The sequence below is a fragment of the Dendrobates tinctorius genome, unplaced genomic scaffold (genome assembly GCF_039654945.1).
Source record: "Dendrobates tinctorius isolate UK_male_01 unplaced genomic scaffold, ASM3965494v1 ptg000249l, whole genome shotgun sequence".
Lineage (NCBI taxonomy): Eukaryota > Metazoa > Chordata > Amphibia > Anura > Dendrobatidae > Dendrobates > Dendrobates tinctorius.
In genome coordinates this window covers 4,670,508-4,683,852 of record NW_027361916.1, presented here as the reverse complement: position 1 = coordinate 4,683,852, position 13,345 = coordinate 4,670,508, and the positions used below count along the sequence as shown (strand labels likewise).

At 44.9% G+C, this 13,345-nt stretch overlaps 2 protein-coding genes across 2 annotated transcripts in view; one reads left to right on the top strand and one right to left on the bottom strand.

Moving 5' to 3' along the window:
* LOC141063339 (uncharacterized) overlaps positions 1-13,345 on the top strand; it is an 85,837-nt gene that overhangs the window by 45,685 nt on the left and 26,807 nt on the right. The gene's annotated exons all lie outside the window — the stretch shown is intronic.
* LOC141063292 (uncharacterized) lies at positions 2,033-4,778 on the bottom strand. The gene has a single exon (XM_073557349.1). It carries the CDS (start codon positions 3,921-3,923, stop codon positions 2,391-2,393), a length of 1,533 nt encoding a protein of 510 aa, XP_073413450.1. The 5' UTR covers positions 3,924-4,778; the 3' UTR covers positions 2,033-2,390.

Below are 13,345 nucleotides of genomic sequence, written 5' to 3'. Positions count from 1 at the left end.
TCTCTGTAAAAACAATCCCCTTTCTGACATTGGGTGTAAATGTACTTCCTCCCTTCGATGTGGGCTCCGGCGGTGAGCTCACATCTTTTCCGGCACATGTCAGCTCTTTTGAACAGCTGCCATTTGCCCCTAACAGCCTCTGACAGCGGCACTTCCAGCAAGATTTCCGGAAATGCCACCCATCGGTGACCCCATCACATGATCATGGGTCACCGATGGGTTGGCATGATAACCAGAGGTCTCCAGCAGACCTCTATGCTTGTCACTGCTGGAATGCTATGAGCGCCGCCCACTAGCCAAAACCACATGGATCAGAGATCGTCCTGCTGAACTCCTGCTCTACTTTTAACATGTTCAAAACGCTACTCAGACAACACAGGGTGAGGGTAAAACAGTGTGGGCAATGCTTTACTGTACAACAAAACAAGCAGATAACACATAGAACAGTCCCAGGAAAATACCCAAGATGGGGCACATTACAGAGTCTCATGCTTCTGCTGACTCGCTGCGATAATGGCAGCTGTGACTTCAGATCTTCCAGGGTCGCTACTCCACCTGTGGCACACACAGCGAGGAGGTAATGACAAGCGTAGGAAGATGACAGTCCAAACAAGGCCAGTTGATCCGAGGATCACAACCTGGCTTCATCTTCCAGGGTCAACTACTCCAGCTGTGGCACGCACACAGAGACGAGGTAACAACAAGTGTAGGAAGATGACAGTCCATTGAGTCCATACAGGGTGCAAAGCCACTTGATCTAAAGATCACAATCTGGCTTCTCCGAACATATCCATGGTTCAGTGATGGTGAATGGAGCAGATCTGTATTCTTCCAACCGAGGCTGAAAACCCCTAGGTTGTTTCCCATAGAATGATAGATCCGTGTCCCTTGTGATGATGTTGTGGCTGCTGTCCTGTCTCTTGTCCTTTGGATGTATAGATGTCTTGGCAGAATCTCTCTGGCTGTTTCTCTCTCAGTCTCTTTATACAGAGGCATGTAACCTATTTTTAGACTTAAAAAGTGTCCCTCATTCAGTATTTACATAAAGGGTAAGAATGGAGATGAGATTATTGCATTACTTGATTATTTAAGCTATTTGCATAGTTTTTCCCTCTCTGCTTTATAAGTCAACAAACTGGCTCCATAACACAAGGCATAATTAGCATATCAGCAAACATCACTAGTGATCAAGGATAAGCGCACAATAAAAGTCAATATTACCGGCTTACACAAGCAAAAGTCTGTTTTGTTGACCAACCAGAAATCAACACTTAAATTTAAAGCCAACATACAGATAACATTCTATTATTCTTCATTTGCTAAAAAATAGTAATCTGGTTAATTAAGATACAATGCTGTATGTCTTCACAATGCCAAAAGTAAAAAAGTTTTTAAAAATATTAAAATATAAAAGTTCAAATCACCCCCCTTTCAAAATAAAACAATTAAAAAAATCAAGCATACACATATTTGTTATAGCGGCGTTCAGAATCGCCCGATCTATCACTATAAAAAAGAATTAACCCGATCGCTAAATGGCGTGATGAGAAAAAAGGTCAAAACGCCAGAATTACTTTTCTTGGTCACAACAACATTAAAATTCAGTAAAGGACGACCAAAAGATCGTATCTGCACCAAAATGGTATCCATTAAAAAATTCAGCTTGACACGAAAAATAAGCCTTCACCCAACCTAGATCATGAAAAATGGAGAAGCGATGGATATCGGAAAATGGCGCAATTCTTTCATACTTTACCTAATAAAGAGGAGTTATTTTTACTGATACAGTGGGTATGGAAAGTATTCAGACCCCTTTAAATTTTTCACTCTTTGTTTCATTGCAGCCATTTGGTAAATTCAAAATCATACTATCTATTCCTGACACTGGAGTGGCTTATAAACTTCCAAAGTATCGCTTGAATATAGGTCAATATTAAATAGTCTCTTGATGAGTCGCCTTTGGTGAGGACGATGAAACCCATACAAATGAAAGGCTTGGAGAGTGAGTGTGTATACATCACCTCACCCTATATACTGAGATGTGGGGTACATGTTTTTTCTATTAGTCACCTTCTGACTAATCTTCAAGGGGTGAATTATGGGTATAGCTTTATATTTGGAATTAATAAGGTTTAGTTTTATCCTTTTGTCAGCAAACATGAGGAATGACAAGAGACAACCCATTTAAGAAGATTCAATTTTGGTTAAAACTATTCCAACATTATGAATATAAAAAAAGGCTTCTCCCCTATGTGACGTCTCTGATGTTTATTAACAGTTGATTTCCAAGTAAAATATTTCCCACATTAAGAAAATGAAAATGGCTTCTCCTCTGTGTGACTGCTCTGATGGCGATCAAGAAGCGCTTTCTGGTTAAAAAATTTCCCACATTAACAGGAAAAAGGCTTCTCCTCTGTGTGGGTTCTCTGGTGCTGAACATAATTTGATTTCCTGCTAAAACATTTCCCACATTCTGAACATGAAAAAGGCTTCTCTCCTGTGTGAGTTCTTTGGTGTTCATCAAGATCCCCTTTCTGGTTAAAACATTTCCCACATTCTAAACATGAAAAAGGCTTCTCCCCTGTGTGGATTCTCTGGTGCTTAACAGAATCTGATTTACTGTTAAAACATTTCCCACATTCTAAACATGAAAAAGGCTTCTCCCCTGTGTGGATTCTCTGGTGCTTAACACAATCTGATTTACTGTTAAAACATTTCCCACATTCTAAACATGAAAAAGGCTTCTCTCCTGTGTGAGTTCTCTGGTGCTTTACACAATCTGATTTCCTGCTAAAACATTTCCCACATTCTGAACATGAAAAAGGCTTCTCCCCTGTGTGAGTTCGATGGTGTTTATCCAGACTCCCTTTCTGGTTAAAACATTTCCCACATTCTAAACATGAAAAAGGCTTCTCTCCTGTGTGGATTCTCTGGTGCGTAACACAATCTGATTTATTGTTAAAACATTTCCCACATTCTGAACATGAAACAGGCTTCTCCCCTGTGTGAGTTCTATGGTGTTTATCCAGACTCCCTTTCTGGTTAAAACATTTCCCACATTCTGAACAGGAAAAAGGCTTCTCTCCTGTGTGAGTTCTCTGGTGCGTAACACAATGTGATTTAATGTTAAAACATTTCCCACATTCTGAACAGGAAAACGGCTTCTCCCCTGTGTGAGTTCTCTGGTGCTTAACACAAACTGATTTATTGATAAAACATTTCCCACATTCTGAACAGGAAAAAGGCTTCTCTCCTGTGTGAGTTCTTTGGTGGGTTACAAAATATGATTTATGTGCAAAACATTTCCCACATTCTGAACAGGAAAAAGGCTTCTCCCCTGTGTGAGTTCTTTGGTGGGTAACAAAATGTGATTTATGTGCAAAACATTTCCCACATTCTAAACATGAAAAAGGCTTCTTCTCTCCTGTGTGGATTCTCTGGTGCTTAACACAAGCTGATTTATTGATAAAACATTTCCCACATTCTGAACATGAAACAGGCTTCTCCCCTGTGTGAGTTCTATGGTGTTCATCAAGACTCCCTTTACGATTAAAACATTTCCCACATTCTGAACATGAAAAAGGCTTTTCCCCTGTTTGAATTCTCTGGTGGTTAACAAAATGTGATTTCCATGTAAAATATTTACCACATTCTGAACATGAAAATGACTTCTTTGCTTTAGGAGCAGTTTGTTTTGTAATGTCTCTTTTGTGACTTTGGTTTCCCTTAGTAGTCAGTAATGAATCAGGAGATGGGACCTGTTTCATAGGATCAGATGACAGATCTTTGCTGTGAATGGATGATGATGTGTCTGGAGTAACGGCATTCACTTCAGTTGTATCTTGTAGGATCTCAAGATCATCAGATTTAAAAATTGAAGATGTCAGCTGTCCCTCTGATCTCCTTGTACAGTCATCTAACATAAAAAGCAATTTTTTTAAATAAAATATCCTTGAGTTTTATATTTTTCAACACTTCTACTTAAAAAATGGCAAGCAATGTAAAAAAATTTATTTACCAAGACAATGACAGTTCACAGTCTAATTGAAAACCTTGTTGGATGAACCAGTAGCGTGCGGTGTTCAACTGTTTGTTCATTCTGCCTCCCAAATCTTCTATAATAATAAATGCGCTAAGCAGCTTCCGGGTTGTAACAACTTCCGTCCAGTTGTAACTGGTGACGTCACAGCACACCTCTTGCCATGTTAACCCTCAACACACCACTCCTCCTCAACACACACTCCTCTCACCTTTCACCATCTCCACTCACGTCCACTCACTTTTTCACTCCACATACGACCCTTTCTCTCACTCCGTCTCTCATACTCACGCCGTCATCGCCGCTGCTCCACGATCCCCGACATCATCTTCCGCCGGCACCATCCTGGATCCAGACGTCGTCCACGCCGGCGACATGTTCTTGCGGCGACGCCATCTTGAGTATCGCGAAATCCCGCAATCCAGACAGATTTATTATTACCTCTCAGTGTCTTCGGGACAGCAGTGGTTTTATCTTTAAATTGGATTAATTTGTAATTTAATCTTTTCTAGATGTTTCTTGGCTTCGGATAGTGTTTGAGAATGATTTGGTACAATATTTGTGGTATGTCCTGATGAAGGGGTCACCTGAACCCCCCAAACACGTAGAACCACGTTAACACCTCTACAATTTCTGGAATTCTTCTTGCGGCAGCGCGGGGATGATCCTTCCTTCCAATCTAAGTGTATAAGCACTGAGAGTGTAGCAGGCATAGCCCGATGGGACTTGTAGTACACACAGCCCCGCAGACCGCCCAATGACCCCCGCACAGCCCCGACATATGCCTAATGACCCCCGCACAGCCCGGCAGACCGCCCAATGACCCCCCACACACACACACAGGCCCATACACGCACACAGTCACCGCCCACACACATACACAAGCACACAGTCACCGCCCACACTCCGCCCCCACTCTTCCCCCCCTCCCGATCTGCAACGTTTCATCCACAGCAAAAACGCAGATCTTTTTTAGATCTGCGGTTTTGCTCCGGATATGCCCGACTTAATGCAAGTCAATGGGTGCAGAAACGCTGCAGATCCGCACAAAGAATTGACATGAACCCGCAGCGTTTCCACGCAGATTTTTCTGCAGCATATGCACAGCGTTTTTCAATGTATTCACTTTCATGGTACTGTACAACGCAGCTTATTCTGCTGCGCACCCGCAGGGCCAAATCTACTGCAGAATCCGCAACGTGTGCACACACCCTTAGCATGCCTGTACTTAGCAATATTATAGTGAGAAGAACCCACTTAATTTGCGGTGTCTCCTGGAACTCAATCTGGGCACTATGTGCTGGGTAATAAAATGGCAAATGTGTAATTTTCACTCTCCAACATCCACTGTGTGTTAATTTCCAGAAAGTGGCTGTGGAGTCAAAATATTCACTGCTCCTAAGGATTATAACCCTCAGTGAATTAATTAATAACATGGAATCACTTTATGGGGATTTCTACTATTCTGGTTTTCTGTTATTTAGTCATATTAGGGCTTCTGCATATGATGTGTCCAATCTCATCTGGGATCTGTTCCTGCTGTCCAGCTGGAGTAATCTGCTCCCTACTTCAGCCAATTGGAAAGTACCACACCCTACTAAAGCGCAAAGCACATGGCCGGAATCTGCCAGATACAGCGCTGTTCTCCTCTGGTTCAGTCCTCTGTGCTCAACTTGTGGCTTGTGTATTTATCCCCTGCTGTGACCGTGGCCCGTTTACTGACTACTCTTGTGTCTTCTGATTCTGTATTCTGGCCTTCTGGTTCTGACCCAGCTACCTGACTATTCTTCTTGCCATCTAACTCCACAGAATAGCAGGTAACACCATGGTCCAAGCCTAGGGGTCCCTGTGTAAGTCCAGATTCCATGTAATGGTGTTATAGGGCGATGAGCAAGGCAATCCTTGGGATATGGAGAGTAGAGAAGATAGAGCCAAGCATGTTCATGGAGGACATCTTTTGAGTTGCCAGGTGACCATGAACAGTGCTCCCAATACATTATGCCTGCAAACTATTCCAGCTAGATCTGCATTCATATAGCTAAATGGCGCTCCTTCCCTTCTGAACACTGCCATGTGCCCAGACAGTAGTGTACAACCGTATATAGGGTACAGTGCGAAGCTGGAAAATAATTTGTAAGATCCATTTGTTTCCTATTATCCTCTGTGAATAATTTATCACCACATAAAGTGACACACGTCAGATATTAATAATGGGGCCTGATTAAGAACACAAAACTGGCTGCAGGAAGAGGTTAAATCAGAGGATTTTGGACACTACTGTAATCAAACACTGTGACTATAGACAATAACATCTACTGAAATGATCAAACTCCACAGTCTCCATCAGTAATAAATGAGTAACTAGTGGTGAAACCTCTCTGGGGTAATTAGCGTATGGGGCTCGGTGACGTCACAATCTAAACTATCGTAAGCTCCAATATTTTCTGTCAGATGAGATTCAAGAAGAAATATTACACATTTATAGAGAACTGTGTATAAGGCCGGTATCACACGTCCTGATATTTCCGGTACCGGAGATGTCCATGTGTGTAATACTTGTGGCAGACATGTGACAACCATGTGCAGCATCAGTGCAGTATGTTCCCCGGTGGCGGGTGCTGAAGACGCTCGGGGAGAATGATGAGAGTTATACAAAAGTCAGAATGATGACAGCAGGTGGCGGCTTTTGGGACTATTACTCCCATCAACCTACACCTGCTGCTAAGAACAGTGACAGCAGGAGCGGATGATGGGAGTATTCCTCACCCGCCACCTGCGCTATAACTAAATAAATGAATGAAAAAAAATGGCGTGGGTTCCCCTGTATTTTCTATAACCAAAGAAAAAAATGAATGATGCTTTGAGAAAGAACAAGATACTGTTCGAAACGCGTTGCTTGTTACACACAACCATGTGATTCTCTTTTACTGGATCTTTTGGACTTGCTTTTATTCACAATAAATTGGAATTTTGGAAGCTGGATTTTTTTTCCCTCTTTTTTGCTTATTTTCTATAACCAGTCTTTCAAAACTCACATCTGGGGCCTGCAACCCTCAGCTGTCAGCTTCAGCAAGGCTGGCTATCAAGACTAGAGGGGTCCCCACTCTGTTTTTTAATCATTTAAATAATTTTTTTTAAAAAACAGCGTGGGGACCCCCCATTTTTGACAACCAGCCTTGCTAAAGCTGACAACTGGGGGCTGGTATTCTCAGGCTAGTAAGGGGCCATGGATATTGAACCCCCAGCCTAAAAATAACAGCCCGCAGCTGCCCAGAAAAGGCACATCTATTAGATGCTCCAGTTCTGGCGCTTTGCCCGGCTTTTCTCACTTGCCCTGTAGTGACGGCAAGTGGGGTTCATATTTGTGGGGTTGATGTCACCCTTGTATTGTCAGGTGACATAAAAAAAAAATTTTATTCTGGCTGTGTCTTTATTTACCATATAACTATAGAATTAGTAATGTATGGGTGTCTTAAAGACAGCGCTCCATTACGTGGGCTTAGTAATGGAGAGGTGTCTATAAGACCCCTATCCATTCCTAATCCTATAGTTATATGGTAAATAAAGACACAGCCAGAATAAAGTCTTTTATTAGAAATAAAACAAAACACAGGGCAAGTGTGAAGAGCCGGGCAGAGCGTTGGAATTGGCGCATCTAATAGGTGTGCCATTTTTGGGCAGCTGTGGGCTGGTTATTGTTTAACCCCTTCGGTGCCAATCCGACCAGTGACGCCTATGTGGCATCATAAATAGATCTCCCTCCTGTGGGTCGGGTGACCGGGTTCAATCAAAGGTCACCCGACCCGCCGTTACAGGGAGACCTAGACTCGGGGATACGATCACTCCTGGTGACCTTTTAGTCACCCCCCTCACATCTGATTGGAGCTAGCGTCCATGTGACGCTAGCTGTCCAATCAGATATGGAGGGGCAGAGTAAAACGATGGCCTCAGCTTCATCCCGTTTGTGGAAGCTGAGGAGTGAGGTGACTGACAGCTGCCCTGCCCCGTGATCAGCGCCGCCGCCACTGACATACAATACACACCTCTTCTTCCCCACTGCCTGTTTCCATCCCCTCAACCTCCGCTAACTACACCCTGCACTCCTGATTAACCCCTGCCCCCCTGATCAACCCCTGCACCCCTGATCATCTCCCCTGCTGCTGCAGGCTCCTCAGCCCCTTCTTCCTGTGCCTGACAGCCCCCTCCTGGCCCCCCCCGTGATCACCCCTCAGCCCCCGATTAACCCCTGCCCCCTGATCAACCCCTGCACCCCTGATCATCTCCCCTGCTGCTGCAGGCTCCTCAGACCCTTCCTCCTGTGCCTGACAGCCCCCTCCTGGCCCCCCCGTGATCACCCCTCAGCCCCCGATTAACCCCTGCCCCCCTGATCAACCCCTGCCCCCATGATCAACCCCTGCTGCTACATATCCACTTCCATCTCATCAGCCCCTTTCTGCACCCGGTGATCATCCCCCTGCTGCTGCTGCAGCTCCCTCCTGCCCCCCCCGCGCTCCTGACAGCTCCTTCCTGCCCCCCCACGTGCCTGACAGCCCCCTCCTGACAGCCCCCTCCTGATAGCCGCCTCCTGCAGTAAAGTTTCAACAAACACTCGCACATACACACGCACTATAATAAACCTTTTTTTTACGCACGCACACACACATAATGTCCCGCTCATCCGAGTCATCAAGGGTCTACTCAATTGAGGAGTCATATGACATTATTGCCTCCGAAACTGATAGTGAGGGACATGACCCCACTTTTCTCTATTCCTCCCACTCTTCCTCCTCCAGCGACACAGACTTACCACCACCAAGATGTCACAGGACAAAAAATCGTCTGGAGCCCAGGGAGGAAGAGACGGAGGCCGGGGAAGGAGACCCACAGCCAAATGTGAGTTTCCCCCAACCTAGTGCTAGTCAGGCCCAACCTAGCACTAGTGCCCCCTCCTGGACCCCTGTCCCTGAGAATTTTGCTCCACGGATTCCTGATTTCATTCCCCAATCAGGAATCCAGTTTGAGACTGCCAACTTCAGGGAAATAGACTTTTTCAAAGTCTATTTCTCGGAGTCAATCGTCAGTCTCATGGTGGAGCAAACAAACTTGTATGCCCAGCAATTTTTGGCGGAACACCCAATTTTTTCATTCTCTACTTGGAGTCCCATTGACTCTGTAGAAATGATGAAATATTGGGTACTGGTCCTGAACATGGGGATTGTGAAGAAACCAGAAATTCGTTAATACTGGAGTACTGATATTTTATATCAAACTCCAGTATTTGGCATGGTTATGAGTCGCAGACGTTCTGAGGCGATTCCTAAATTTCTTCATTTCAGGGACAATACTCACAGCCTTCCCCGCGATGACCCCAATTTTGAAAGACTGTTCAAAATTTGGCCGGTCATCGAACACTTCAGCAACAAGTTTGCTGAAGTGTACATTCCCCAAAGGGAAATTTCTGTGGCTGAATCCCTCATCCACTTCAAAGGGAGGCTTCAGTTCTGTCAGTACCTGCCCAGCAAAAGGGCGAGGTACGGGATAAAACTCTACAAGCTGTGCGAGAGTACCTCAGGGTACACGCTCAGCTTTAGAGTTTACCAAGGGAAGGACACCAGGATCCAGCCCCCAGAATGTCCACCTGCTCTGGGGGTGAGTGGGAAAATAGTGTGGGATTTGGGCCACCCTCTGCTTGATAAAGGTGGCCATCTGTACGTTGATAACTTTTATACAAGCATCGCACTCTTTCACTCCCTCTCTGCCAGAGCCACCGTCGCTTGCGGTACCGTGCGCAGAAGCCGGAGGGGTCTCCCTTTGTCACTAATTGAGCAGCCTCTCCCAAAGGGTGAGAGCTGAGCCCAATGTAGCGGCAACATGCTTGTGGTCAAGTTCAAAGACAAAAGAGAGGTCTTTCTCTTGAAATTCCATGGTCCCGGCACCACGGCCACCACCGTTCGAGGTACCCCAGACCAGGTCCACAAACCGGACTGTGCCCTGGGGTACACCAAACACATGCGGGGGAGTTGATCTTTCTGATAAAGTCCTCCAGCCCTATCGTGCCATGAGGAGCGCAAAAGTGTGGTATAAAAAACTGGCTGTGCACATCGTACAAACGGCACTGTATAACGCATGCGTGCTATCACGATGTGCAGGCCAGACCAACAACACCTTCCTTCAGTTCCAGGAGGCGGTGATAAAGGCCATGATTTTTGGAGAGGAGGACGGAGCGTGCCCCAGCACCCCTGGAACTCAAGTTTCCCGTGTGGTACCAGGACAACATGCTCCCACTAAGGGGAGAACAAAAATAAAGGTGCCGGGTGTGCTATAAAAGGGGGATAAGAAGGGAAACTCGTTTCCAATGTGAAGCGTGTCCTGACAAACCTGGACTGTGTACGAATGAATGCTTCAGAATTCATCACACGTCCGGGGACTAAACACATCCTGACATTCCACTACAGAACTCACCCACACCAGGCTGACATACACTACACCACACACACCGACCTGACATACACTACACCACACACCACAACCTGACATACACTACACCACACACCAACCTGACATACACTACACCACACACCAACCTGACATACACTACACCACACACCAACCTGACATACACTACACCACACACCGACCTGACGTACACTACACCACACACCCAACCTGACATACACTACACCACACACCCAACCTGACATACACTACACCACACACCAACCTGACATACACTACACCACACACCGACCTGACATACACTACACCACACACCGACCTGACGTACACTACACCACACACCCAACCTGACATACACTACACCACACACCAACCTGACATACACTACACCACACACCGACCTGACGTACACTACACCACACACCCAACCTGACATACACTACACCACACACCAACCTGACATACACTACACCACACACCAACCTGACATACACTACACCACACACCGACCTGACGTACACTACACCACACACCCAACCTGACGTACACTACACTACACACAGACCTGACATACACAACACCATACACACAGACCTGACATACACAACACCACACACACCAACCTGACGTACAATACATCACACACCGACCTGACATACACTACACCACACACAGACCTGACATACACACCACATACAGACCTGACATACACAACACCATACACACAGACCTGACATACACAACACCACACACACCAACCTGACGTACAATACATCACACACCGACCTGACATACACTACACCACACACAGACCTGACATACACACCACATACAGACCTGACATACACAACACCATACACACAGACCTGACATACACTACAACACACACAGACCTGACATACACTACACCACACACACCGACCTGACATACACTACACCACACACAGACCTGACATACACACCACATACAGACCTGACATACACAACACCATACACACAGACCTGACATACACAACACCACACACACCGACCTGACATACACTACACCACACACAGACCTGACATACACAACACCACACACCGACCTGACATACACAACACCATACACACAGACCTGACATACACAACACCACACACCAAACTGACATACACAACACCACACACACCAACCTGACATGCACTACACCACACACCCCAACCTGACGTACACTACACCACACACCGACCTGACAAACACTACACCACACACACCATCCTGACGTACACTACACCACACACAGACTTGACATACACAACACCATTCACACCAACCGGACAAAGTGTGTCAGGTTGTTGTGTGAGGCGTAGTGTACGTCAGGTTGGTGTGTGTGGTGTAGTGTATGTCAGGTTGATGTGGGTGGTGTAATAAACACCACACACCAATCTGACATATACTACACTACACACACTAATCTGACGTACACTACATACTTTCCATACTCGACACGTTGTCCGCTAACGATTGGAACTAATTTTCCCTTCAAAAAGTCAAATGGCGCTCCTTCCCTTCCGAGCCCTGCCGTGCGCCCAAACAGTGGTTTATGACCACATATGAGGTATCGGTGTACTCAGGAGAAATTGCCCAACAAATTTTAGGATCCATTTTATCCTGTTGCCCATGTGAAAATGGAAAAATGAGGCTAAAAGAACATTTTTGTTGGAAAAATTAAAATGTCCATTTTTTCCTTCCACATTGCTTTAGTTCCTGTGAGGCACCTGAAGGGTTAATAATCTACTTGAATGTGGTTTTGAGCACCTTGAGGGGTGCAGTTTTTGGAATGGTGTCACTTTTGGGTGTTTTCTGTCATATTGACCCCTCAAAGTGACTTCAAATGTGAGGTGGTCATCACTAAGAAAAAATGGTGATGTAAAAATGAGAAATCGCTGGTCAACTTTTAAACCTTATAACTTCCTAACAAAATTTTTTTTTTCCCAAAATTGTGCTGATGTAAAGTAAACATTTGGAAAATGTTATTTATTAACTATTTTATGTCACATAACTCTCTGGTTTAATAGAATAAAAATTCAAAATTTGAAAATTGTGAAACTTTCAAAATTTTCACCAAATATCCAATTTTTTCACAAATAACCGCAAAAATTATTGACCTAAATTTACCACTAACATGAAGCCCAATAGGTGATGAAAAAAATCTCAGAATCGCTAGGATCCGTTGAAGCGTTCCTGAGTTATTACCTCATACAGGGACACTGGTCAGAATTGCTAAAAAAAGGCCCGGTCATTAAGGTCAAAATAGGCTGGGTCAGACTTATATAAGTCAGTTCACATATGGTGTACCAAGATGGCGTCTGTGTCTTCAGACAACACCCTGGAAGAAATCCTTGGAATGCAGAAGCTGAGATACTGGATACCATATATGGAAGTGAAGCTGAAATGGACCTATCATAGACTGACACTGGCTACTCAGAAGATTGTGTGACACCCATTTTCTGTCACTTTGTCTTGAGAATAAACATCAGTTGTGTGCAAGCCTTTGCTGAGAAAGGAGTAGACATCTAACTCTGTGCTCGGTGTGACTCTTTAAGCGTGCACTCGGCCTATATTGGGTCAGGTACAAGCAATCATATAGATCTCGCTTTAAGGGATCACCCTCACACTAATCCCAGGGGGTAGGTGGATCCTCCAGGTTGTAAGTTATATAGAAAAGGGCTTTCAATGCCCAAAGTCATTTGAACAGTATTGGGTGGAGGAGAATGTTGTGTGTTGTGAGTTCATTTTTCCCTTCGTCACTGAGGTCTGGTGAACTCCCTATTCTGGTAAAGGAAGGTAATGAGCCTGATTATCAGGCACCT